A 26892-nucleotide genomic window follows, 5' to 3' on the forward strand; every position below is an offset into this window, starting at 1 on the left:
CCGCTTGGAAATGAACCTGCTGGGCCCTCTGAAGGGAGGCTAGACCCGACTGTGCTGGCCTGTGAAAGTATTCATAATGATTTGCATAATTCCAGTTGACAAGCTCTTTGCTCAGCATTATACTAACAAATCCAAAATCATGGGTTCACCATCCATGCCAGACCCGCAGTAACCCTGCTCAGTTCCTGAGTTACAGACCACGCTCTTTGTTATTCATGGCTTCGTGTGCTTGGTTGATACCCAAAGAAAGAGTGAGGATAATTTGGCACCAATCTGTCCTCCCTAGCTCAAAGAACAGCTCAAAGCACACATTTAGGGAAGGTTTCCATAGAAGGATAACTGACTTTCTCTATTACCAAAAGGGAGAAACATGACCGGCGCTGACTTCACAGGCCTGTGGGCTTTTTCCAACCAACACTCCCCATCCCCCCTCCTAAACTCCAAATATACACCACTAGCTTGAAAAATGAAAAGCCCTGCAAATATCATGGATCTTTATTTAGAAGAATTGCTGATAAAAAGGTCCCCTTGCTTTAGTTTCTCAGGCAGGAGACAGCCAAGCGTTCCCAGGGTTGCTCAGGGCTAATAATAGAGTCCACCGCTGCCCAGGCCCCTGGGGACAAGGGCCCCCATCCACCCTGCAGCAGGCTAGCAACTTGCTTCACTTCCCACTGTCCGGGAAATGAGGCTCTGGGAATTTCAGGGGACTGGTTGACATTTGGCCAGCTTCTAGAGAGAGGTTTCTCGACCGTACCGCTACTGGCATGCTGGGCCAGATAACTTGTTGGTGTAGGGGACTGTTCTATGCACCCCAGATGCCTGTAGCACCCCCCCAGCCACATGACAACCTATAATATTTCCAGACATTGCCAGTCACCCCCACCCCCGCAGTGAGAACCACTTACACAGACTAAAGGGTTGTGGGGACCAAGTAGCTCTAGAAAAAGGATCATAAAACATTGGCATCCAAGCAGAATCCCATGGGAGAAATTTCCCCTATGGTTGGAGTTGAACTGACCCGGGGACAGGAAATACTGGCTTTCTGGGCCTCTCTGCAGGTGAAGCTGGGGTTTTCACGGTCTAAGGCCCTTACTCCCCGTGAGACTCTCAGTCATTTTCCTACATATAACGCCACCCCTCCTTCCCACCAGGGTACAACCCTGGCCTCTGAGAAATCACACCGTCCTTTTTGAAGAGTCTTAGGCTTTTCCAGTCTTGGAGTCACAAAAGCCTGTTGTGGGGAAAGGTCTCAAGAGAAGGGAGCAGAGAACCCAATAAGAATGTTTAAGGACCTGAGTTCTCCTTCCTTCCTGCACACGTGGCCAGGGCTGGGCCGGGCCGACCAAGCGTGCACGCAAAAGGCTCAGAAACAGCCTGGGAAGGGAATCTAGACCTCTGCTTCTGGGCTTGCTCCCATGCCATCACCCAGCACCAGCCACTAACTCACTCCATGGAAACACAGTCCTGCCACACGTCTGTACTTGCCTTGATAAACTGTTCTTTTTATCTGGCTGGGGCCCGGAGCCAAATTGCGGATGTAGGTGGCAGACTATTGTAATAGAGGAGAAGTGTATCGGTTATCCATTGTCAAATACCAAATTACTCTAAAATGCAGTGGCTTAAAATAATACCATTTATTATCTCACATATTCTGGGGTCAGGAATCCAAAAGTGGCTTAGCTGGGGGGTTCTGGCTCACAGGCTCTCAAGGGCTTGCACTCAAGATGTCGGCCAGGGCTGCCATCATCTGAAAGCTTGACTGGGGCTGGGGGGTCTACTTCTAAGATGATTTATGGGTCTGGCAAGATAGTGTTACTTGTTGGCCGGAGGGCTCCATTCTTTGCCACATGAAGGTCTCCATAATACTGTCTGAGTCTTGTCAGGACATGGCAGCTGGCTTCCCCAGAGAATATAATGATCCAAAAAAAAGTAATATGGACGACCAAGGTGTTTTATAACTTAGCCTCAAATGCCACGGCCCCTCATTTCCATAACATCCTATTGGCTATCCATGTCAGCTCCATTGGATGTGGGAGGGAATAGGGGGGTGAGGGCCAAGAAGTGAGAATCACTGGGGGCCATCTTGGAAGCTGGCTGCCACAACAGCAGAGACTTTAGAATCAGGCAGACAGGGATCAAATCCCAGCCAAACACTTAGCAGTTGTGTGATCCTAGGTGAGTTATATGTCATTTCTGAGCCTCAGACTCCTCATCATCTGTAAAGAAGGGCTGAGGACTTACCTCACACACACTCTTTAATAACTCCGTGTATTTTATGATGTCAGGCAGCAGAGGTCCAGGGGTCCACAAGGTGTCAGCACCCAGAAGCTCACGGTCACGGGTAATGTGAGGTGGCGAGGTCAGGACAAGAGAATTGCAATGGAAACACCATGGAAGCACAGAAGTGAGGCCTCAGCTCACCTGGTGGGGGTGGGGGTTAGAGATCATGCAGATAAAGTGGCCCATAATAGGTGGTCAGTGGGCGGCCTCGGTGAGGACGAGGATGAGGAAGACAACGAGAACGACAGTGACACCCCCTCCAACAGGCAGCACCGATTTCCAGGAGCACACTGTCCTTCATAGTTTTAGCCTTTAGATTATAAACACAAAGCGTCCCCAGATGGCTTTCTTCTGCAAAAGTCTGCCCTGAAACCATGCAGGCGGCCCTTGGGGGATGAAAGCCCTTCTTTGCTCAGCCGCCCAGCAAGCCCCAACACAGTACGGCAAGTAGCAGTCGTGGTAGTAGTAAATACGTGTTGAATACCCACCCTGTGCCAAGCAAACCCCAACTTGGTGCTTGATATGAATTATCTCATTTATTTCTTGGAACAATCTGGAAGCAGGCAACGGTTCCTGCCACCATTTTACAGTGAAGCTGAGGTCACCTATTAGGGGTCCCCGTGCCCTTCACCCCTGCACTGCACAGCCTCCACTGGGGAGAGAAGGCCAACAACCCCCTTCCCTACTAGGCCTCAGCTGACCAACTGTATCTCTTCTCTGAGGTTCTGGAGAAGCAGCCCCACGCGCCCAGGGTATCAGGCTGTGAGTCCTATAACTTACATCTGAGAAAAGCTTGTAGCAGCTCCTGGCTGTTCAGCTCATCCTCCGCACAGGGTGCTGGGGCCCCTGCACTGTCGTGAGAAAGAAGGAAAGTAAACCCTTTTCGTTAGCTGTCATCCTGATCTTCTTCCGCTCGCCATTGCCTTCCCATCTCTGCTTGAGAATCTTTTTACTTCACTTAGTCGAGTCGTTTTCTTGTGTGTGTGTGTTTTTTTTATCTTGCCGACGCATCCAAAAGATTATTTGATTCTCTGAATACGTTGTAAGGCATAATGATAAAGCAGACGCTCATGAACCTACCACCCAACTCGAGACCTGGGAAATCGAGATTCTTGACGAATGGGCTGTTCTCGCTTGTCCCCGGGGAAGCGCTGGCCTGGGTTTGTGCCGAGTCCCTTCCTAGCTTCACTGCACCTCGGCCCGCAGAGTTTCCTCCTATTACCACAGTCTCGTTACCTGTAACCATACTCCAGGCAGGGTTCTGCTGCGGCTGCTGGTGCAGGCTGAGGCATATGGAACCTTCTCTCCCCCCACCCTGCACCTGTCCGGTCTTTCAGCCGAGGCTCGGTGGCAGCCAACACAAGAGTTTTGGTCCCCTCCTGACCTATTGGGTTGTTGAAAGAATAACGCACACGATGCTGGATTTCTGCGTCACGTGATGTTTTCCTAACACCGTCCGTGTGCTGGGCATAACTTGGTAGCGCGATTGATGGTGTTACATTTGAGATCTTCCCGGGAAAGCTGAGGAAGGGAGGGATGTCAGCGGGCAACGTTCCAGGAGCAGACAGGTGAGCTCTTCCCTGGTGCCTAGATCTGGAGCAGCCTCAAGGTTTGTGTTGTGGCCTGTGCTTTTCTAGGTGTTATATAATGTTGCTTTCATGTATGCCAAGAAGGAGGAGTGGAAACAGGCAGAAGAACACTTAGCTTTGGCTATGAGCATGAAGTCTGAGCCGAGACATACTAAAATTGACAAAGCCATGGAATGTGTTTGGGTAAGTGCACTGATGACGTGGGGCGGCCAGAGGGTCCCCACTGGAGTTCTCTTTGTTTCGGTGGATTGAGAAACGGTGGACGTGGTGCTTGTACTTTCTCCGAGCTCTGGGTAACACCGATCCTGGGGTATAGTTCCATGTTCGGATCTTGAGTCTGACAGTGCTGAGTCCGGGGGCCTCTGCGGTGGCGCTGGGGGGGGTGCGGGGAGCAGGGGACCGGAGGCTGGATCCCAGCACGGGTGGCGGGGGAGGGGGCAGAGGCTGTGCCTGCTTGCCCACCTCAGAGTCCTCGCCGCCAGCCCCAGGGTGGCACCATCACGGGCCTTGCTTGGACCCCGGCCACCTCGTGGTCATGGTGTAACCTGTGCTGAGTGCCTGCCCCGCCCGAGCCACGTGGAGAGGGGGAGGGGCAGCCCCCTAGGGAATAACAGGGACAGATGTCCACACAGCCCCAGAGTAAGGCGATATTGAAACCAAGTGTTCCCACCTTAGACCCTCGGAAATAATCACAAGTGCAGTCTTTGCACATGTAGAAACCTGCTTTTGTGAGGTCATCTCAGTGAACCTTTGCATCCATTCAGAGAGGGAGGTGGGACGCGCATCATGACCCCTGTTTTGCAGATAAGAAAACGCCGTGCCCTCTGTGTTACAGAAACAGAAGCTGTATGAGCCAGTGGTGATCCCTGTGGGCAGGCTGTTTCGGCCAAACGAGAGGCAAGTGGCTCAGCTGGCTAAGAAGGATTACCTGGGCAAGGCGACAGTAAGTAGCTCCTTCAGCTTCCCCGGAGGCTCCTATGGTGTGGGCCCTGTGTGGACCAGGGTGGGGACCAACTCCTGGGACAGGACCACCGCCCCCCCCTTGCGGTGCTGCCCTGGGATGGCAGCCTGGGACTGTTGGCACCGAGGAGCCCTTGCTGAGGGGTGGGCAAACGCTCCTAGCTTCTTGTCTCTGGCTCCTCTCGCTCCTCCCTTCCTGCCTGACCCTGGGTGAGAGCCACGGGGTTAGTCGCGGATGCTGAGCCAGTGGGGAGAAAGCACAGCTACGGGGCACTCAGTAAATGGGGAGAAAACATGTTAGAGAAACGGACGGGCACAGCATTCTCCTGGCCTGCTGCTCTTTCTAGCCCCACTGCCACAGCCCTCTGATTAGACTCCTTTGTAAACTGGACTCCTTTAAATCCAGGTCTTAAGTCCTCTCGGGGATGATCCAGCATGAGCCCGCAGCCCCTTTCCAAAACTGCCCTTGACTTTGACACATCCGTAGGGCTAACGCTGCCCACTGACTGGGTGGCTGGCAGAACAGCAGAGTTCAAGAGCTGTGGGCAGGCTGGGGTTTTCCCCTGGGAAACACCCCAAAGCCCATCAGCGGATGAGTGGATAAACACGTGATGTAGCCATACAGTGACATGACCACAAAAAGCAATAAAGTACGGGGGCGCCTTGGTGGCTCAGACCGTTAAACGTCTGACTCTTGATTTCAGCTCGGGTCCCGATCTCAGGGGTGTGAGATCGAGCCCCGTGTCGGGCTCTGCACTGGGCATGGAGGTGGAGCCTGCTTAGGATTCTCTCTCTCTCTCTCCCTCTGCCCCTACCCCCATCTGTCTTCCTCTCTGAAAAAAAAAAAAGGGACAAAAAGAGAGAGAGCCTGCCAGGTTAGCAGCAGGGCTGGGCAGGTACTGGTTTCTTGAGTTCCTGGAACTTCTAACCCGGAGGCTCAGCATCCATCCTTCAGCCGCTGTCCACCTCTGGGACACGCTCCTGTCAGAATGGATCCAGGGTGCGAGGAAGGGGGGGATCGTGGGGAAGGCCAGGAAGCATGGGGAAGGAGGGCCGGCAGAGCCCTCACACGCTCCCTCCTCCCTTTCAGGTGGTGGCATCTGTGGTGGATCAGGACAGTTTCTCGGGGTTTGCCCCTCTGCAGCCACAGGTGAGGCAGTCCTGGCCTCCTCCCCGGAGCCAGGTCTCCAGAGCTCTCTGGAATCATCCAGCTGGGGAGAGTATTTGTGCCGAGCTGCCTCATTTTAAGGGCTCCTTCAGCTGACCTCTCGGGGCTGCTGACGGTGTCTGCCTGGCCATTCTGGGTCAAAGGTTCCACGACTGTTGGGAGAAAAACGCAGTTTCAGGCTTAACCTCCAGTTCCCAGAAACCAACCCTCCTGCTTCCCCCAAAATGCCAGTCTTCATTCCTCTGCTTCTGTTGACGGACGGTCTCTCCTGAAGCCTGGCCTAGTCTCTCCGGAACCTGGAACACAAGCTATGGAAGGCGTTTGGATGAGGCCTCCGTGGGGCCTGCCCACGTGCAGGGGATCCCCTCGGGAACACGATGGGTGCCCCCAGTGAGCCGTTGCTCTGCCCGGCCTGGGCTCAGAGAGACGCTTCCAGGCAGACTGGGTGACAGTAGGTCTAGAAACGTGAAGCCATTTCCCTCCTTGTGAGGGGAAGAAGGTAAGCCAGGCTGAGGAAAATCCGAGCGCCGTTGCGCACGCGCTGGCCGTGCTGGTGAGGGGCTTGTGAGCGTGGCACCCCCTCCAGGCTGCCCAGAGCAGCGCCCACAGCCCCCTAGGGGCAGTGACGGCCGCTAGCCCAGAATGGGACCGACGGTGGGCTCTGGAGGGTGAGGGGAGTCAAGGAGGATCGAGAGATTCAGGATCCTTTGCTTTGTGTCTTCACGATGAAGCTGAAGAAAACCCTTGGGGAGGACCCCCCCACCCCCCTCGGGGCCTCAGAGCAGCCGGAGACTCCAAAAGGCGGAAGCAGCCCAGATCAGTGGACTCCATGACATTCCGTGTAGAGCAGGGAACACACTGAAAGGAGATTTCTGCCTGGTCAGGGGCCGTTGAGTGGGTTTTAAATACCCACAAGTGTCACGTGATACAGCAGACATTAATTATAGAACAGAGCTTTTGGAAACTGTCCTAGGAAAGGGACAGCGCTCCAGGTCAAAAGCACCCTCGTGATGCCATGTGGCTCTGTGACAGCGAAAATTCTCCAGACACCAGGACTGGCTCAAGATGAATTGCTGTGCCAGTGACACCTGGCCCCGGGGAGCTGGTGGGAGGGGTTATTTTCCAGCAGGTAGTCAGGGTGCGAGGTGCCCTCTCCCTTGACGACGACAATGTTCCCATGGCGCTTGACAGGCATCCTTTGATTTTTGGGTCTGGGAGAAGCTCACATTACCATTAACATTCTGTTCTCTCCCCCACTCCTTCCCTTCATTCCTCCCGAATGTTCAATAGGCCGCTGAACCTCCACCCAGACCCAAGACCCCGGAGATCTTCAGGTAAGTTCGATTTAGGGCAGGATGCAGAATATCCGAACTCCAAGCCTGAACTATGGCAATAATGGGGGTGAAGAAGATGAAGCTGGGGTCAGGGGCTGAGTCCAGGGGAATGTAGCCTCGTGGGTGGGCTCTCCCTGTTTTCAAGGTTAGAGTGGAGTGATGGAGGGGGGATGGGAGTCTTGACTATGGGAGGATTGATCACCGGGGTCCCCAGGTCCCCGTGCACAGCCACCCACACATGGTGGTCACCTCTGAAGGGCAGCGCTGTCTGTGGAACATCGCCCCTCTGACCAGAGGCTGGAGCACAGTTTCGCCCTGACTGTAGCCTCTTCAGAAGAGGGGGAGGCCAGAGCTTTCTGGAGCCGGGTGAGCAAAGTGGGAAGCTAGACGGTGTGTCCTTTCCCGAGGGGGCATTTTTCACTCCCTCTGGACACATGGTCTCTGGAGAAGTGAGAGGAACAAGCAAAGGAAGCCATTCTTATAGAAGATGGGAAGCCAGGAATGACACAACATGCAGCTTTCTTAAGAATTTCTTCTAAGCAAGGAAGCAAGCCCAGATCCCCCACCCAATACAGAAGGTTTTTTTAAAAAAATGAAAAAAGCACCACAGCAACTATAAAAATGAGGGGGCTGATGAGCTCATTGCTAACTCTGCTTGCTGGAGGAGTCTGTCTCCCCCACGCAAATAGCCCGTTGTTTGGAAACAGAGAGCAGGGCTGAGGGGAAGGGGACAGAGCCGGGGTGAGAGGGAGCCAGGAAGCTTCCTCCTGAGAGGGGAAGTGAGGGCTGGAGGGCACGGCCTGGGTGTCTCGTGTGCTTCTGTCTTTCCTTCCTGTCCCGCGGCCTGCGTGGTTATGGAGCATGTTCACGCGCAGCTTCCTGCCTGGTGTCGCTCAGGTCCCCAAGGCAGCTAGACGCCAAGCTGGAGGGTGCCGGAGCAGGTCTCCTGGCCCCAGGGCCACCGTCGCTTGTCCCACGGTGCCACGGGCGGGACGTGGTCCAGGCCAGAGAGAGGTCGGACTCTTGCGTCTATCCCCCGCAGGGCTCTGGAAGGGGAAGCTCACCGTGTGCTGTTTGGGTTTGTGCCTGAGACGCCAGAGGAGCTGCAGGTCATGCCAGGGAACATCGTCTTTGTCTTGAAGAAGGGCAACGATAACTGGGCAACAGTCTTATTCAACGGGCAGGTATTAAGAGGACCAGGCGGTGGGGGTTTCGGCCACGGGATCCTGGCAGCAAATGGCAAAGCTTTCTGAGGAGCAGCACCTGCCGCCTCATTCGCAGACCAGCTGCCCGCCTTCGTCTGTGCGGCCATCCCTCCCCCACGTCCCTGGGCCATTGGGTGGCAGGGGTCCGCCGGGGCCTGATGAGCACAACTCTGTCTTTGCCTTTCTGATCCCGTGATGCTGGCGCCGCAGAAGGGGCTCGTTCCCTGCAACTACCTTGAGCCGGTGGAGCTGCGGATCCAAGCTCAGCAGCAGCCCCAGGTAACATAGTGCCGAGGCCTGACCCCTTCCCTCCCTCCTCTGTCCCACCACAGACAGGCCTCTCCGTAGAGGGGGGGAAGGGCTGTGTGGAAAAGGTGCGGGAGGGACACTAGTCCTGAGTCCACCTGGGGTTGGCACCAGCCGCCCAGAGCCAAACTGAACCTGGGGAGGAAGGAGAGCCCCCAGATGTGCAGAGTGGAGGCGTCCGAGGGACCTGTTGGGCCCACCCACCCCATCTCTCTGATTCCCCCTGGTCAGGGGTGACTTGGGACCCAAAGCCTGTAGTATAGGAAGGTTAGGTCTTCCCGGAAATGTCCTCTTCACCTAGAAGAACAGTCAGTGTGTTGGCTGGTGACGTGCCATTAACAAAGAGAAGTCCACTTTAGAGCCTGGAATCAGAGTAGGCCTTGCCCGCCGCGGCCCCGTCCTCACTCCTCGGAGGCCGGCCCTTCTGCCGGTGGTCTTTGTTGGACCCGAGCTGCCGTGCAGAGGACTGGCGGCGTCTGACCTGTCTCTCCGGACCCTGGGCAACCAGCTGTGCTCGGGGGGCTTGGCCCTCCCTGCTCCGAGTTGCTCTACCCAGATGACTTGAAATGTTTTAAATGCCATACCAATGAGAGGTGGACTTTTTCCTTTGAAGGGGCAGGATGTGGAGTGAGAGGGTGAGCTGAGACAACAAGACTCAGCGTCCTCCCTCAGCTCCAGCAGACTTCCAATGTGGCTAAAAGGAGTGGTTAGGCAGCAAGGGCCTTTTAGGTGGGGCTTAGGGTTCTTGTTTCTACTGTGATTTGTTCCCACCAGGCCAACCCTACCTCCCCTTTAACCAGCACTTTCCTTAGTCTCCCCTGAATGTTGCCACCACTCCAACTTTTAGGAAGCCAATTTCCCCTGGCTCCTTTCCATGGGGCCCCCCCCCGCCCCCACTCTTATTTAAAAACTTTGTCTGAATGAAGGCTCTCACCATCTCTGTCACCTCCAGGAGGAAGCCTCCCCAGAGTCTGATATCCCAGCTCCTCCCAGTTCCAGTGCTCCTGGAAGGCCCCAGTTGCCACCCGGTTGGTGTCCCTGGAACAACACCCTTGGCCTGGGTGCAGGAAAGCTCCCGGCTGCTTCCTCACAGAGCGTTGCTCTCCCAGCTTTCCAGGAGATTCTGGTTTCTTCTCCTCCCAGCATGCCGCTCAGCTTATGAGCCCACAGCCCCAGGGCCCCTCTCTCTTGCACCACCCACCCACCCAAAACATAGGAAATAGATGCTCTTTCTCCCTACCTACTCCAGAACACCCACGGGGCGTGGGTAAATGTAGCTGGTTTCTGGGGGGGCAGTGAGTGTTCCAACTCAAGTAGTCACCAGACCCCTCCATCATGAGGTACGGAAACCATGTCCCGGGAGGAAAGGTTGAAGTCATTGCACACGTTTACCTCAGAGGGGGACAGAGTGGCTCTTTTCAAATGTCCAAGGAGCTCTATCTGGAAACGAAACTGCTCTGCAGAGCCCCGAGGGATAGACCACGAACCGAGGGCAGATGTCAAAGGACATTCTCCTGATGTCTGGAGAGGGTTGCCTTGGGAAGTAAGGGGTTTTTGGTCACGAATGCAGTTTAAGCTGATTCTGGATAAGTGCTCAGTAGAGATGCATTGAAGAGGTGGTTTGTCCAGATCCTAGATCCATGATTGTTAGGCTTCCCAGATCACCAGAACCCTTTGGGATGCTCCCCACACTTCCATTTTTATTTTGAAAACTGTCAAACCTACAGATTGAAAGTTGAAACTGTAGTACAATAAATGCCAATTCACCAACTGTTAACATTTTGTACCAAGGACTTGCCCTGCTCCCCCTCCCTCCCCTCTGAGCCACTTGAAAGGAAGTTACAGATTCATGACCCTTTGCCCTACACTTGAGCATTATCTCCTATTCTCCCGCATAACCACAACACAGTGGTTACATCTAGGACATTGAACGTTAATATAATATTATAGAGTGTATATTTCATATTCACATTTCTCCAATTACCCCTCAAAACATCCTTGATAGCTTTGTTTTTACTTTTTCTGTCTAGGGGCCCATCAAGGATCACATATTAACCTAGGAAAATTTTATGAATATAGATTCCTAGGCCTTTGATTCTGATTCTTCAGGATTGGAATTGGGCCTCAGAATCTGTATTTCTAGAAAAAACCTTCCAAGTGATTCTAATGATTAGCTGGGAATGAGATCAGTGACCATTGTGCACCCTCTATAGTGAGTATCTTTATGCAGACTTCTCTTATGTAAATTAGGTGCATACGGTCATATTAATATATTATGCACATTAGGAAACATGCACAAAAATAAAGGACAAAGGAAAAATAAGTGGTTCTAACATTGCTGCTTGTGGCCCCTGGTTCATCTGGCACTCCTTGTTTTCATTGCTCAGAGCCCACTGGTTTAGCTGGACTTTGGGGTCCCTGCTCACCCCATGCACTGCTGGGGTGTGATGGTCCTTTGATACTTGCCTGTATGCTCCCCCTGAGCCAGGCACTGGGTTCCTCTGTGTGTTTGTGCTTTGCCGGGCACATTTCCCCTGAGTGCGATTTCCCCTACAGTTTATTAAGGTTAAGAATCACCCCAGAGATTTAAAGGTAAGACGTTGGGTGTCCTATTCTAAGAGGTTTCATTCTGTGGAAGCCAGGGGCTGGCCAGGACTGTTTATTCACCGTCTTCTTTTGTTTTGCTTCTTACCTTCTCCGTTTAGGTCAAAAAGAAAAAGAAGAGCCCAAGGTAAGCTTTTTTCTTGTACTATTTTTTTCTTTTTAAAGATTTTTATTTATTTATTTGACAGAGAGAGACACGGGAGAGAGGGAACACAAGCAGGGGGAGTGGGAGAGGGAGAAGCAGGCTTCCTGCGGAGCAGGGAGCCCGATGCGGGGCTCGATTCCAGGACCCTGGGATCATGACCCGAGCCGAAGCCAGACGCTTAACGACTGAGCCACACAGGCGCCCCCCTTGTACTATTTCAAGTGGTAGAGAAAGGAAAAGCTGAGGCTCTCCACCATGAGCATGTGTCCCTGGGTTATAGAAGGAGTCCAGAGGAAGGGTGGACCAGTTACCACCATACACACAGTCCACGGGCTAGGGCCCCCCCACCCCGTGCACACATTTCCTACAGGCCTAGAGCGTGTGGGCCACCTCTTCTGGCTCAGTAGGAATTCCTATCCAGACAGGAGTGGGGCTATGGGCCCTCTGAAAGCCCCTTTCTGTTACTGTGAAACCGGTTAGCTCTTGGCCTCTCCCTGCTGCACAGAACACTCCCCGTGATCCAGGATAGGGCTAAGAGGAGGTCGCAGACTCTCATGAGCTCCCTCTGCTTCCTCTCACCTCAGGAAGTAAAGCTCAGCGTTCCCATGCCCTACACACTCAAGGTGCATTTCAAGTACACGGTGGTCATGGAGACTCAGCCCGGGCTCCCCTATAGCCAGGTCCGCGACATGGTGGCTAAGAAACTGGAGCTCTTGCCAGAACACACTAAGCTGAGGTGAGTCCATGAAGGTCGCGGGGCTACCCCTGGGGACCTGGTGCTGGCCTGGAGGAGAGAAGGCAATGGTTTTGTACTGATGTTCTCTGGCTTGGTTCTCACTCGTCTCTCCCCAGCTATCGGCCTCCGGACAGCAAAGAGCTGGTGCCCCTTTCAGAAGATAACATGAAGGCTGCCTGGGGCCAAGTGAAAAACTACAGCCTGACTTTGTGGTGTGAGAACACAGTGGTGAGTGCAGTGAGCCCAAGGGCACTTAAGGTCCTGTGTCTATCGAGCCACTTCCTCAACAACAGTCCAGCATTTACCGAGCCCGGTCCGTGAGCCTGGCACTGTGCTTGGTGTTGAGGATCCGGTGAGTCACGAGCTCTGCGTCCCTTTGCCCTGCACCCCGGGGGCAGCCAGGAGAGGGCTCCCCGCAAGGGAAGAGCAGAACCAACAACGCACAGAAGCCTCCGAGTCCCTTCTGTCTGCCGCCACACCTACCGTTCCCAGGGTAGGCCCATCGTTATCAAGCAAGGTTGGAATGAAATCCGAGCTTGAGGCTGAGCTCCTAGCCATTCTTCACGGTCCGTTCCCATGGGGAAGAACATGTGAGAGTGGAAGAGAGTAGTGAGCATTTATTTCACGGGGAGATGATTTGGATTACAACATCCCACTAATAGTCAGCATCTATTGAGAGCTTCCCCCGTTCCAGGTCCCGGGCTAAGTTCACGCTGCGTATTCATTCTTACAGACCCCACAACTCCGTGAGGTATTGTTAGCCCATTTCACAGTTTAGGTAATAAGGCAAAGAGAGGTCAGCTTGACCAAGATTACACAGCAGGTCGGTAGTGGAACCGGGGCCCAGTGAGTATTTTGATTCCAGGGCCTGTATTCTTGAACCCTTTTCTAGACCTCAGGGCCCAGAACAGAGTTAACTGACTGGCCAGTAAGAGTAAAGGGAGTTAGGGGCAAAGTTAAAGGCTAGAAGTAGTAGCTACACATTAATACTCTTGACTTTGTCCCTTTATCTCCAAGGGAAAAGTTGCCATTTCTTTTTGTTGTTGAGGTTAATTCCCTCCCACAACCATGGCTCCTGAAAACCATCCATCTGCATTCTGTCAACATACCGACATATGTTTTTTCACTGTTTATGTAATTTCTTATAAATGGATCATATAAATGGATCGTACAGTATATATATTCACGTGAATTCACATGATCCATTTATATGAAATTGATGGACTATTAAAAGTTTACATGTACAGTATATATTTATATATCATATAAAATATATAAGTATATATTATATATATACTGTATATATAAACTTTTAATAGTCCATCAATTTCATATAAATGGGAACATATAGTATATATATTCACAGGAACTCCTGTGAATATATATACTGTACATATAAACTTTTGTTTTAATAGTACATTTCAATGTATATTTTTCCATTTTTATATATATTTTTGTGTTGTAATGGTCTCATTTCTTTTGATCGCTAATGGTATCCCTAAATGGTATTCCACAATATGAATACTGCAGTTTGCTGATTGATTCACCTGTTGGTGGACATCTGGATTGTTTCCAGTGTTTGTCTAGTGACATTAATTCTTCAGCAAACATTTGCTGAGCACTTACTGCTCTCTTGACAGGCACTGGCAATATAAACACTCACAAGACACAGGCTCTTCTTGGGGGAAAGACAAGGGCAGACATGATTATAAAGCGTGTGTTAAGAACTGATGGACACACGAATGGTGTACTGTGTTTTATAAGCACAAGGGAGGGTGTCTCACCCAAAAATGCTGAAGGAAGGTGGGACAAGTCAATAGTCAAAATAGTCTTCCTAGAGAGAATGATGCTGAAATTGTCTTGAAGAGTAGCCTTAAAATGGTAAATAGAAATTAGCAAGGTGGAGGAGGTTAAGGTGACTTATATAGATGGAAGAGCAGAGGGAAGACCCTAAGAGTTGGCAGGGGTGACAGACACAAAGAGACAATCTGGAAGGCAACAGGGCCACGTCATGGAAGGCCTTGCACACTGCTGCACTCGGATGAGATTGTGAGCTGGGTAGAAAATACGATGAATGATTGCTTGGGATGGATGATTCAGGGACCTATGAGCAAGGCAGCAGGCTCTGGGAGGCTGGCCGGCCAGCGGGCTTTCTTTGAATGCTCAGCTCCCCATCCAGTCCTGATACTGGGGAGTCACAAGACACAATCAAGGAGATTGCAGTCTCCACTGACTAAAGCCGTTGTCAGCTGGGGTCCCTCTGACATCTTCAGTTCTCCCGTTTCCTGCTTTAGCATGTTTAGACTGTGGGGCATCTGCAGTTACATCAGTAAGGGGTATAAAATTCAACAGGTCCTATGTGAATCTTTTGGAGAGCTACTATTTTTCACCTCTGAATGGATGTTGAGACCATGGAAATGAGCACACTGGCAAAGCTCTTCCACACCATCTTGGCCTGGGGCCGTGGGCCCTGTGGGGGCAGAGTCCCTCCTCTAAACCCTCAACCCCACAGCTGGGCAGGGGCTTCTGCTCAGTTAGGGAAGGGTCTCTTTGGCAGATTCGCAATGAAATCAGATACATGTTTGCTGGGAAAAAAAAATTAGTGGGAGAGGAATGTAAGGAGGGTGGGCCTGGAGGAAGGCCCCATGGTAAGCCCCAGGTTGGTGGTATCTAAGGGTTCAGAAGATTGCGTTCAGGAAGTACAGCCCCTGGACTCACTGGCGCCCCAGGACCCTGGGTGGGGGATGGGGTAGAATAGGTAACCAGTGCAAGGGGTCATGTGGAAGTCTGAAAGGTCATCCTAAGGTTTTCGATGGTCTATGTTGGGACTAATCCTTTCAGTATTGTCTTAAAAGGATTTTGCCTAGCAGTTCTGCTCTAAATGTGAATTACTTCCCTTAAAAGGTTCATTGTTTTTAATTGTTGTTAATTTTTGTTCTTTGAAGAGAGCTTCAGTCTAATTAGTGGCTGTACGTGGCTAACTCTCCCCAAATTCCCAACACAGTCTTTTTGGGACTCAGTTCAGCTTCAGAGGTCATTGCCAAGCATTCTTTATCACTACCCCTTACTCTTGGAGACAGCAAGTGAGGATGTTCTCATTCACTTAGTAGAAGAGCAGGAAAATGAACCATCATTTATTAAGCATCTACTCTATGCAGGAACGCTTACCATTAATCAAGTTTAAATCTATGTATGTATATATTTAGTACTCTGAGAGTTTAATAATTGTCAGCTAGGGGCGCTTGCGTGGTACAGTTAATTAAGCGTCCGACTCTTGGTTTTGGCTGGGGTTGCAATCTCAGGGTCATGGGATGGAGCCCTGCGTCAGGCTCCCCGCGCTGGCTCAGCGTGGAGCTTGCTGAGGATTCTCTGCCTCTCCCTCTCTCTCTGCCCCTCCCCCTGCTCACATGCACACATGCATGCTCTCTCTCAAATAAATAAAATCTAAAAAAAATAATTGTCAGCTATTACTATTCTACATCATATCATTTCATTCTTCTAGCCTCTATTTCATAAGGTGAGGAAACTGAAGTTCAGAGAGGTTACCCCACTTGCTCAGGGACACACAGCCAGTGAGCAGTGGAGCTGGGATACAAACCCAGGCCTTTAGACTCCTTACAACCATTTCCACCTCACTGTACTGCCTTTCAATAAAAGGGATCTGCCAGGGCTGGAACAAGCGACATTAGGAAGTGAGAACTTTGAACACTCAGAACAGCTCTTACCCTCGCGGGGTTTCTAACGCGGGTTTGTTAAATCCCATGATTCACATCTCTAGAAACTGTACCCTTCTTCTTTTCAACATTTGTGGATGAAAAATGACCACAATGGTAACTAAGATGTGTAGTTACATATATCAGAAAGCAAGGCCTTTTTTCATGGCCTTAGAAAGACGGTATGGCGCTCTGCAGGGTTTTTCAAACTTTAGCAGGGATGAGACTCACCTAGAGGGCTTGTTAAAATGCAGATTGCTGGGCCCCACATGCAGTGAGTTTATGATTTAGTAGGTTTGGGATGGTGCCAGAAATTTACATTTCTAACGAGGTCCCCAGTATTGTGGGTGCTGGGGAGAGGGTGTTGGATTCAGAGTTAGAAACCCAGGTTTGACTTTGGGTTCTGTCGCTTACTTGTGACTCCATCTCTGTTTTTCCATCTGCAAAGAAGTAACAGTAGTACCTATTCTACCTTTTTCAGGATTACTCTAAGGTTTCTGTAAGATTTTAAGACTATCTATGGTCCTGCAGACCTTTTGGGTTCACTTATCCAACCATCCTGTATTCCTAAAGTACACATTAGGTTTATGCTAGGGACTGATCACAGACTTGGCCTTTGTGAGTTTATATCCCAGGTGCTACACTGACATTTCACGGATTCCTTTAGTGATGCTCAATGTTCACTGGCCAAAAAGTTGAGGAAACTAACAGGCCTTTTATTATTTCAGGGTGACCAAGGTTTTCCAGATGAACCCAAGGAAAGTGAAAAATCTGAAGCTAATAACCAGACAACAGAACCTCAGCTTAAGGAAGGAGGCCAAGTGGTAGCACTCTTCAATTACGAGGCCACCCAGCCGGAAGATCTGGAGTTTCAGGAAGGGGACATAATCCAGATTATATCAATGGGTAAGTACTACTCCTGGATCATAGAAACTAATTTCCATGTGAGCAGCAATAAGTTCAAGGGAAGAGAGGAAGAAACATTAATAACCTACAAGCCAAACTTTGCCAGTGGTTTCAATCTCCTTCCTAGCTTTCAGCTGGAGGGAGCAGAACAGAGGGCTCAGCCTTTCCATCTGTTTCTCCAATGGCAGGGAACCAACAAATGACAGACTCAGCTGACGTTTTGATCATTAAAAATGGCTGTGTTTTGGAAGGCATGCATTCTCATTCCCAGAGGGAGCCAATTGGAAGGTGGCTGGAATCATTTTGCCTTTGCACCAAGCCATAGGATACTTTCCTATAAACCACAGTTCTCTGAACTGATGTACTTTTTGAAGATGAGGGAAGAAATGGGTAAATTTTGCCTTAAAAGAAGCTACTCGACATTGCTTTGTGTCTCTGGTGACTTTCCTGATCCTGTTAGGAATCAAACACACTACAAATTGAAACAGTATTTTAAGTAGAGTTCTAATTTAGTGCTTCTCAAACTTCAGTATGCCCAAGCACCCGTTTGAGAGTTAAATAAAATTTGCAGGCCCAGCAACCAGAGATTCTGATTCAGGTCTGGGGTGGGGCCTCAAATTTGCATTTCTAACAGCTTCCAGTGTGATGCTGATCTTTTGGCTTCCAGTGTGATGCTGATCTTCTGAGAGAGAAGCACCAATTCTAACTCAGTTTGACATAATCTTATTTCTCTTCTTCAAAACAAGAGTCCCATCAAAAGCTTTGTTCAGGGGCACCTGGTTGGCTCAGTTGGTTAAGTGTCTGCCTTCCACTCAGGCCATGATCCTGGGGTCCTGGGATTGAGCCCCGCATTGGGCTCCCTGCTCAGCGAGGAGTCTGCTTCTCCCTCTCCCCCTGCTCATGCTCTAATAAATAAAATCTTAAAAAAAAAAAAAAAAAGCTTTGTTCAAACAGCAGAAATGTGCATTAGCAATGCAGAGTAGTGACAACAAATTCCATTACCGTCCAACAGATGAAGAAATGAGATTTTAAAGTTAATGGGGGTAGAGAGTATACAACTGTCTGGCAATTAACTCAAAATATGAGTAATGAAATAAAGAAGCAGGGTACCCTGGCAGTGCCTGTCTTCTGACAGGGGACAATAGGGCTTAGTAACTCCCAGCACCACTTTTTTTTTTTTTTAAAGATTTTATTTATTTGAGAGAGAGAGAATGAGAGACAGAGAGCATGAGAGAAAGGAGGGTCAGAGGGAGAAGGAGACTCCCTGCTGAGCAGGGAGCCCGATGTGGGACTCGATCCCGGGACTCCAGGATCATGACCTGAGCCGAAGGCAGTCGCTTAACCAACTGAGCCACCCAGGCGCCCCCCAGCACCACTTTTTGTCAGTATCAACCAACCAGCTACACTGTCCGGTGTTTGTTTGGGGGTGGGTGGTATGAGATAAAAACTAGAACACACATAGAAAAACCTTCTGGATAGATATGGAGAGAAAAAAGGTGGCATATTCCTTCTGACTCTTGATTTCAACTCAGATCATTATCTCAGGGTCCTGGGATCTAGCCCTGTCTCGGGCTCCAGGCTCTGCGGGGAGTCTCCTAGATTTCTCTCCCTCCCCCACCCCCCTACCCCGGCTCATGCTCTCTCTAAAATAAATCAATCTTAAAAAAAATCATAAGGAAAATACTTTTACAGCACTGTGCTGTATCAAAGAATCTGTAAGTGGACACTCACAGTTCAAACTTGTGTTGTTCAAAGATCAACTATTTTTTAAATTTTTTTGAGAGTGAACAGGAGTAGGTGCAGAGGGAGAGGAGAGAATCTTTTTTTTTTTTTAAAGATTGTATTTATTTATTCGTCAGAGAGCACAAGCAGGGGGACTGACAAGCAGAGGGAGAAGCAGGCTCCCCGCTGAGCAGGGAGCCTGATGTGTGACTTGATCCCAGGGTGCTGGGATCATGACCTAAGCCAAAGGCAAACACTTAACCATCTGAGCCACCCAGGTGTCCCGGAGAGAGAGAATCTTAAACAGGCTCCACATTCAGCATGGAGCCCAATGCAGGGCTCGATCTAACAACCCTGAGATTATGACCTGAGCCGCAATCAAGAGTCGGATGCTTAACCGACTGAGCCACCCATGTGCCCCAAAGATTAAGGTATTTAATTAATGGCATGTAGTCAGAATAAAGATTACTAACAGTGATCAGGTAAAACTGTTATAAAAAAAATCCTATCTCAAGATTTATTGTTCAATTTCTTTCATCTTTTTTTTTTTTGTTCTGGCAGTTTTTTGAAAAATCTAATTGATTTTCTGTATTTTACTCCTCTGTTATCATATATAAGACAGAAACCAGTAAGATGGTAGAAGTCGTATGTTCACTTTTCCCTCAAATCACTTTCCGATATGGACTTTTCCCTGTTAGCACAATTGGGGGTGAAGGACTGCCAAAGACCTGTGTGGCATATCCAGATGAGATAATTCTCCTATACTGGTTTTAAAAGTCGATGTATACGTTTCCTTTTATCAGTGAATGAAGACTGGCTGGAAGGAGAGTGCAAAGGGAAGATTGGCATTTTCCCCAAAGCGTTTGTTGAAGAACATGCAACTACAGATTTGGAAAGCTCTCCTAGAAGAGTCTAGGATGTTCCATAACCTACAAAGTTGGAGAAAAGTAACTATAATCATTTGTGAGGTTTAAGCATGCCCCTGAAGTACACTGTAGGGAGACATCACTATTCGGAAGTGTTAACTAGTCTACTTTTCCCACTGAAAATTTAACCCATTACACAATGATATGAGAACTTATCATGATGATGACCCTGGCGGGTGGGGTGGGGTGAGTGGGTGGAAGTATCTGGAAGGGCATGAGGGGGTCTTCTAGGGTGCTGATAATGTTTCTTGCTCGGAGTGGTGCCTACCCAAATGTGTTCACTTTGTAAAAAGTTCACTGAGCTGTACACTTACTATTGGTGCACTTCTATATGTGATACCTCAATAAAAAACTTACAAAAACAAGACACCGAGAGTACAGGCCCAAGGCTGAACTATAAATACCCCTATTCCTGTACCACGACAGTCACAGACTCCTCGAGCCTGAAGTAAATTTACAGGTAATTCAGATGGCAGACACACATAAAAATAACTTTCCTCTATTAAAAGTCTCATTGCTTAAACAGAACCTAGACTTAGTTTTCAATTCCATAGAGAATTAAAATACTAGAATCTCACCCGTTCATGCCTTCTCAGGGAGGGACATTTGTTAAGAGTTCAATATTGGGGTGCCTGGGTGGCTCAGATGGTTAAGCGTCTGCCTTCGGCTCAGGTCATGATCTCAGGGTCCTGGGATCGAGCCCCGCATCGGGCTCCCATGGGAGCCTGCTTCTCCCTCTGCCTCTCTGTCTCTCATGAATAAATAAATAAATAAATTAAAAAAAAAAAAAAAGAGTTCAATACTGAGTATGTGATGTAAAGAAGCCACATTCAGGAAGCCACTTAGTCAGGACTATCCTGTTAGTTAACATATTTTATAATATGGACTATGCTAATATACATGAGAATGCTATGGTTTTATTTTGGTTATCATTTAACCAAATGGCTTGATTTTTTTAGGGTTAACTTGGGGTTAACAAATACTAGACCTTAGAAACTCACCTTCATTTCCCTCCCTCTCTCCTCCTTGCACAGTACGTATGGTTTTGTAACCACTCAAGTGTGCAGGTGCTTGTGAAAAGCAGTTAGGAAATGATGTGTAGATGGAATCAACACAGAAGTGAGAGGCTTGCTGACCAGAGTGAACACACAAACCGGCATGCCGTGGCACTGACCTCCAACCCACCGCTGCAGGCCCGGCAGGCTACCACTGGAAATTTTGGACACAACTCAAAGAAACGCAACCTCAAAGCTAAGAACACTAATTACCATTGGGGCTGATCAGACTTCGTGATTTTTATAGACCAGAAAGAGAAACCATCTCTGCACTGTCCCACTGACAGTAAAAATAGGGATAAAAATGGAGGGCTGTTGACTTCTTTGCATAAGCCCACCTTTATTCATTAGATAAAATAATTTTGACAGTTTCTTTCACCCATCCCTTTCCATAATAATGCACACTGGTTTGGAATGCTACCGAAAGCATAAATAACCCTGAAGCATATTCAATTTCTGACCATCTCTGATTTCCCCTAGATGACTTCTAAGTAGTTTAAATATTTGTTTTTCTAAGTAGGATATTCTTTTAGGTTAGAAAAGAAACAACGTACACACAGATCTGGTTGGAGAGAACATGGTTTAATTAAAGGCAAAGCTGATTTCAGCAGCTGCAGGTCTTGCACAGACAGACCGAAACAGAACAAAACAAAACAAAAAACAAAACAAAACAAAAAAACACAAGAGAAAGTTTACTACACAAAACCAGTTTCTGATGAAGATTTCCTCTCCCTCCTCATTACTCCACATTGAGGATGATAAGGCGAGGAACCCCGCCCCAAGAGTCAGAAAACATTCCAAACACCAAATTCTCATGCAGAAACAGGGCTGTAGATGGGATGTGGGCAGTACAGGGAGTGAGACAGTGAACCTGGCTAGCTCGTCTAGGGTGCAAGAATCAGGGACAGCTCAAACACTGGAATGTTGCAGCTGCCTGAATGCAGAGCTCAAACACACAAAGTGGGTCAAGGTAGTGGGGAAGAAGGCTTGGAAGGGTGGGGATGGGAGAGAGGCGGACACAGGGAAGGGGCTGGAGAGAAGCACAAAGGGTTTCATATTGCCATTGGGTCGGGGGGCTTCACCCTTTCAGACCTTTCAAAACAACAACAACAAAACAAAACAAAACAAAAACAAAAAACCCCAAACACCATGTCAAACTTAAAGAGCAATAATGTAAGCATACGGGGCTCCAACCACTGTCTCTGAAGAGCAATGAGCATTAATCTCACCCCTTCCATTGCTGGGGTTGCCCAGACTCGAGTGACAACCGGGGCTCCTGGATGTGCTTTGCTCTGCAGCTGTCTTCCAGTTTGTAAGTCCCACACTGACTCCACACATTCACACACACTCCCCCTCCCCCAGGGAGAGCAGCTGGGCACGCGTGCGTACATGTACACACACACACACACACACACACGAGAGAGACCTCCCAGAAACAGACCTTACCACTAGCACAGCAATTGGACATTTAGACTGTTTCCATAATTTCCCCTTAAAATATTACTTTTCCAGGAACTAACAGAAATGCTGTCCTTCTGTTTCTACACAAGAAAATTTTCAGTCCTCTTTCCTTCTAATAAATACCAAATAAAAGTTTATTTTCCTTTCTTTCGCCTTTTCCAGAATGGACTTCGTTGTTTTCTTCTGTGCATGATGCACACGCGTCCGTGTTGCCTTGAATTTCACTCTGAAAGTGGAGGTCGGGAGGCGCAGCTGGGCAGGGGCCTGGCCCGTCGTGCGCTATGCAGATGCCGCTGCTTCCTTCCTCGTCAGACTGTCTTTCGGGCCCCAACTGCTGGACCCCATGCTGTTGCTTCTTGGCGAGATGTTGTACACATTAGAAATAGAAACAATTACTGGCAGACAGCATAGGGTGGGAAAGGGATGGAGGTAGGGATAAGAGGAGGTGGGTGGTAAGCAGGATGGGGGTCACAAAAACCAATCCAACAAAAAATAACCACACTGAAAGCTTCTACCTATTAAAACGTGTCAGGCCACGAACGGACCAGCCTGCCTTCTGTGAGACTGCTTGCTATGCTACTGGAAAATGTACAGGAATCAAAAACATTAATTTAAAATCCTACAGCAGTCATCTGCCAGTCCAGCCCAGCACCACCACCCACACTGCATCCTCGATTGGGGCTCGAGCACCTACAGAGTGAAGGGCATTTCCTGCTGGAGTCTCCAGGCCAGAGGAGGGCCTGCCAGAACCTTCTGAGTGAAAGTTGAGGCCTTGGACTCTCCCTCATGGAACACGTCCACTGGCTGAAGAGGTCAGCTTCCCCATCCTGTCACCACCAACCTCTCGCAGGAGCAGTGAACGGGGCTTTCCTTGCTGCACACTGACTAGAAGAAGCACATCTGTGTGTGGAAGAATTCAGTGTGATATTTTACTACTGAGAGTAATAACAATAATAAAAGATGTTCAGGAATAATTTCAACTACATTCTCAGTCAGCAAAGCAATCATTAATGGATTCCTATTTTATTCCCCAAAGAGGAAAAAAGGACTGAGAAGTTCCCGTTGGCTTCTCCCATCTGCCTCCCCTTCTCAGCTTTCACTTCCCTTGTGGCTGGGGACATGCACGATGGAGAAGGTGAGAGGCGGTGATATCAGGTAACTGAGTGAGACAAACAGCAGTTCCTCTCTCCCTCCGGAAGGCCCCAGGGGGACTGAGCGTTCCTGATGGTTTTGTTCTTTTTGTTGCACTGCGGACATTTCGTGCACACTCAGCGCGCCGGTGGAACGCTTACACCCTCTCGACAGCAAGAAACAGAAAAGAGGGCTGCCACCTGCAGGGGACTGTATGGGCCAGTCCTGCAAACCCAACATGCCATGGTTTATGGAGCCTTCATTCCCAGGGTTGCCACTTTGGCCTCAATGTGGAGGGTTCATGGTGCTTTGTCCCCGCTGCTGTTTCTGCTTCTGCTGCATTAACAGCTGCTCCAGAGCGGAAGGTCCAGGGTGCATCATGGAACTGGACCAGATAGACTGAAAAACAGCCCAGAGCTTGTCAGCAGGGGTCAAATGCCTGGATGTCTGAAAGGGATTTGCTTCTCAATCCTCGCCAAATATAAAGGCATATATGTCCCAAGATCCCTGCCCCCTAAAAAACCCAGCTATTAGACAACGTTGTAAGACTGTCTTCAAGACCAGTTAGTTCCCACTAGGATTATTTTAAACCAGAAAAGGTGAAATATTTACTAAAACTCAGGGCCACGTGGGACCACAGAGTATTTACTATAAAGATTTTAGGCAAACAAAACATCTCTAAAATTAGATACCCTTCTTTTATTTGTTCACAAAAGGCTTAAATCAAACATTCCAAAATGAATCAGAATTGTCTTAACCTTACAATGCAACTAAAAACTTTGTTTCTGTCCCCCTTGAAGATAACTGATTTATCACTAGTGAGTTCACAAATTAAAAAACAAAATTCCTATTCAAGAATCTTATAAGGTAGACCATGTTTCTAGGACTTTGCTAGATATGTGCTATGAATCGATCAACTCTAAGGGCCTAAGGAATAAGCCTGGCTATTTATAGGAACAAAAGCAGAACCACATCTCTCGTGGTTCTTGTTCCTAAAACCCACTAAAACCCACTCACCTTTAGGCTTTCCATGAGGACAGCAGAGGAATCCTCCATGGAGGGGCCGTGGCCTGTCCAGGTGCCACTTGGAGTGCTGGCTGGATGCCAACTGCTCTCAGAGGATGATGTCGCTGAGAGATAGTCAATGCCAAACCCACCCATGGCTAAGGATGCAAAGAGATATGAAGAATTCAAGATGTTCTGTCATTGTCAAACACCAAACACCAGAGAAGGACAGAGTAAGTGATTTCACTTTCACTAGGCAATGAAATCTGGATCTCACCTGGCTTATCAGTTTTCCACCGATCTGCAGTTCTCCTATCCCTGTTATCTGGAGTTCCAATGGGTCCAAAGTTGGAGAATGGAACAGAATTATGGTTGTGTGTTGGAGGGGAGCTTGGCAGGCTGCTTGGGTTAGAGGAATGAGGAGATTGGCTGGCTGGTGTTGAATGATCTATTAAATCACAACAACACAAGACATTAATAGATGTTTCACAAACAAACCAAGAACTGAAGTTTCCACTTAAATTCTACTAAAGATAACCATGCAGCTTTGGGAGAAAGGCGGAATAAGGGCCCCCAAAGGGACTCTGCCACATGTGCTAGTCTTACTGCACATATCTAAGGCATGGTCCTTGCTTTAAAAAAAAAAAAAAAAAAGGAAAACCAGACAATTCTGGGCATGCACTATTTTGGCATTGCTGTTTCAGGTAAATATCTACTGGTCTTCTCTACTAGAAACAGAACTGCCTAATCTTAGGTATTACTATTAAATCAAACTCCATTTATAAAACAGGGATTAAAAAAAAATCTCTATTTTAAAAAGTGCAACTTTCCCTGCAAAGAATGAGTATCTACAAACAAAACTAAGGAACAGCTGCAAATCTTAAGACAGAACCCACATTTTTCTCTCTTACAACTCTGCTGGTTGTTGAGGATGTAAAAAAGCTTTTTTAGTGGCACTTACTATGTGAACTGGCTCATCAGGCTTTTTTCCTATTTTCTTTCAGAAACTACTTTAAAAAAAAAACTACCATATTTATAATCACAAAATCATACTAATTCATCATCAATTTGAGTGAATAGGAAAGGCAAGGTCTGTAATTTAAATACTAGTCAATACCTGAACTGGCAGGAAGTGATGGAGACCAGGGGGTCCCTTCAAAGAGGGAGTACAGTGATGTCTCCTGGGGGGCCAGCGAAGGATTAAGTTCTGTTTTGGAGCTGGTTGTCAGGTTTTTCCCATATACCTCATTGAACACACTGTTATTAGGGTATCTTTCCTGAAAGACAATGACAACCAAGTTATAAACTCACTCCAAGGAAAGAGATTTAAGAAAATGTAATGTTCATGTTCTCAGATGCTTAAGCATCTTAAGTGTATCAAGCTTTTCTTAACAAGACAAACTTTTGAAGGCTTTTATTTCAGTTTCTTTTGGTTTTCCTGTTAAATTCATTTTCCCTTAATTTGCTTTCCTTCACTCTTTATTTTCTCTATCTATGTAAACCACCCAGATTTAGAAGTATGAATAATCCACTTGGCTGAACAACAGAGCCCTAAGGATTTCCATACTAATGAGAAGTTAAAGGGTTCAAACTTATAACATACAAGTATCTCATATACCCGAATCAGAGGGACAGAGGATAAAATAAAATGTCTGGAAGACACCAATATATGGAAGAGAAAGGAAGAGAAAAATAGGGGTATGGAAATAAAATGGATATACTAGCCTACTATAAAAGCACAAAGCAGGATTCTTCACCGTCTACCCACCTGATTGAGAGAGAATCCGGTGAGGGACAAGAAAGAGGAGGAATGGGACATGAGCTCCGAGGGCTTCTCCAACAAGGATTTCTTCACAGTCCCGGAAAAAAAGGTAGTTAAATAAGGCTTCCATTTTCTTAATATTAATCTTTAAGATACTATACAATAAAAGTAGAAGACCACCATTTAAGCATACTTGTATGTATCCATCATATACAATGTGATGGGTAAGGCTTCGAAGATGTGAATTAAATGTTAATACCATGACACCAGCTAAGTGCAAGTCAGACACAATGCTCCTGGATCAATACTTCTCATCTAGCACAGATACCCTGGTAGGGACCAGGGACCCTGGAAAATGGCAGTTCTGAGTGTTTACTAGCAGGACCTTCAGGAATACCCTTATCAAGAGTTGCATTTAAAATACTCTCAAAACAAGATGCTGAGCTGATCTGGCAGTTTTTTCCCCCAATTTTGAAAACACTCACATTAATGACTTAAAGCCTTTCAAATCCATTTGACAATGGAACTGGTTTTGTCAATGTGATTCCTAAGCAGCTCTATTTGTGGTATATATTAAAACAGTTGCTGAAGTTGAACTTAACATTTATTGGCCCTAAGAAAATTACCAGGAAAAAAAGCTGAATCTCTGATGCTCACTGTCATTGAGTAGTTGGTCAACAAAGCATTTACTAAACACCTACTACATGCAAAGCACTTTCACACACATTATATCATTAATAATGTTAAATACAGAAAGGATTACAGTTAAGGTTTTTTTTGTAAACATAAAAAAACCCCCTAAACCACTCCCCTCCACGCCCACTTGTCCCACCCAGACGGAGGAGGGGCAAGCACTGCAGGAAGTCAGGGAGGAGGAAAGGAGT

General features: G+C 48.2%; 2 protein-coding genes across 8 annotated transcripts in view; one reads left to right on the top strand and one right to left on the bottom strand.

The window, feature by feature from the left end:
- Positions 1 to 19955, top strand: part of NCF2 (neutrophil cytosolic factor 2) — a 27984-nt gene extending 8029 nt beyond the window's left edge. Inside the window, exons 4-15 of the mRNA XM_081823195.1 lie at positions 3918 to 4052; positions 4705 to 4812; positions 5920 to 5979; positions 7288 to 7331; positions 8374 to 8515; positions 8747 to 8815; positions 9795 to 9870; positions 11548 to 11573; positions 12176 to 12327; positions 12444 to 12555; positions 16769 to 16946; positions 19472 to 19955. Coding sequence (XP_081679321.1) covers positions 3918 to 4052; positions 4705 to 4812; positions 5920 to 5979; positions 7288 to 7331; positions 8374 to 8515; positions 8747 to 8815; positions 9795 to 9870; positions 11548 to 11573; positions 12176 to 12327; positions 12444 to 12555; positions 16769 to 16946; positions 19472 to 19584 — 1215 coding nt within the window. The 3' untranslated portion in view covers positions 19585 to 19955. The remainder of the gene's footprint in view (positions 1 to 3917; positions 4053 to 4704; positions 4813 to 5919; positions 5980 to 7287; positions 7332 to 8373; positions 8516 to 8746; positions 8816 to 9794; positions 9871 to 11547; positions 11574 to 12175; positions 12328 to 12443; positions 12556 to 16768; positions 16947 to 19471) is intronic.
- A 1257-nt stretch (positions 19956 to 21212) lies between these two features.
- SMG7 (SMG7 nonsense mediated mRNA decay factor) overlaps positions 21213 to 26892 on the bottom strand; it is a 55576-nt gene continuing 49896 nt past the window's right edge. For 4 of the 7 annotated variants that reach the window (XM_081824726.1, XM_081824728.1, XM_081824727.1 and 1 more), the window contains 5 exons: positions 26015 to 26095; positions 25364 to 25523; positions 24524 to 24694; positions 24259 to 24404; positions 21213 to 23640 (listed from right to left, as the gene is read on the bottom strand). In XM_081824726.1, the coding sequence (XP_081680852.1) occupies positions 23527 to 23640; positions 24259 to 24404; positions 24524 to 24694; positions 25364 to 25523; positions 26015 to 26095 (672 nt within the window). In that variant the 3' untranslated portion in view covers positions 21213 to 23526. The remainder of the gene's footprint in view (positions 23641 to 24258; positions 24405 to 24523; positions 24695 to 25363; positions 25524 to 26014; positions 26096 to 26892) is intronic. The other 3 variants (XM_081824730.1, XM_081824732.1, XM_081824729.1) reach the window with 2 other exon arrangements.

Source organism: Leptonychotes weddellii, chromosome 6, assembly GCF_054177405.1.
Source record: "Leptonychotes weddellii isolate Sample4059 chromosome 6, ASM5417740v2, whole genome shotgun sequence".
Lineage (NCBI taxonomy): Eukaryota > Metazoa > Chordata > Mammalia > Carnivora > Phocidae > Leptonychotes > Leptonychotes weddellii.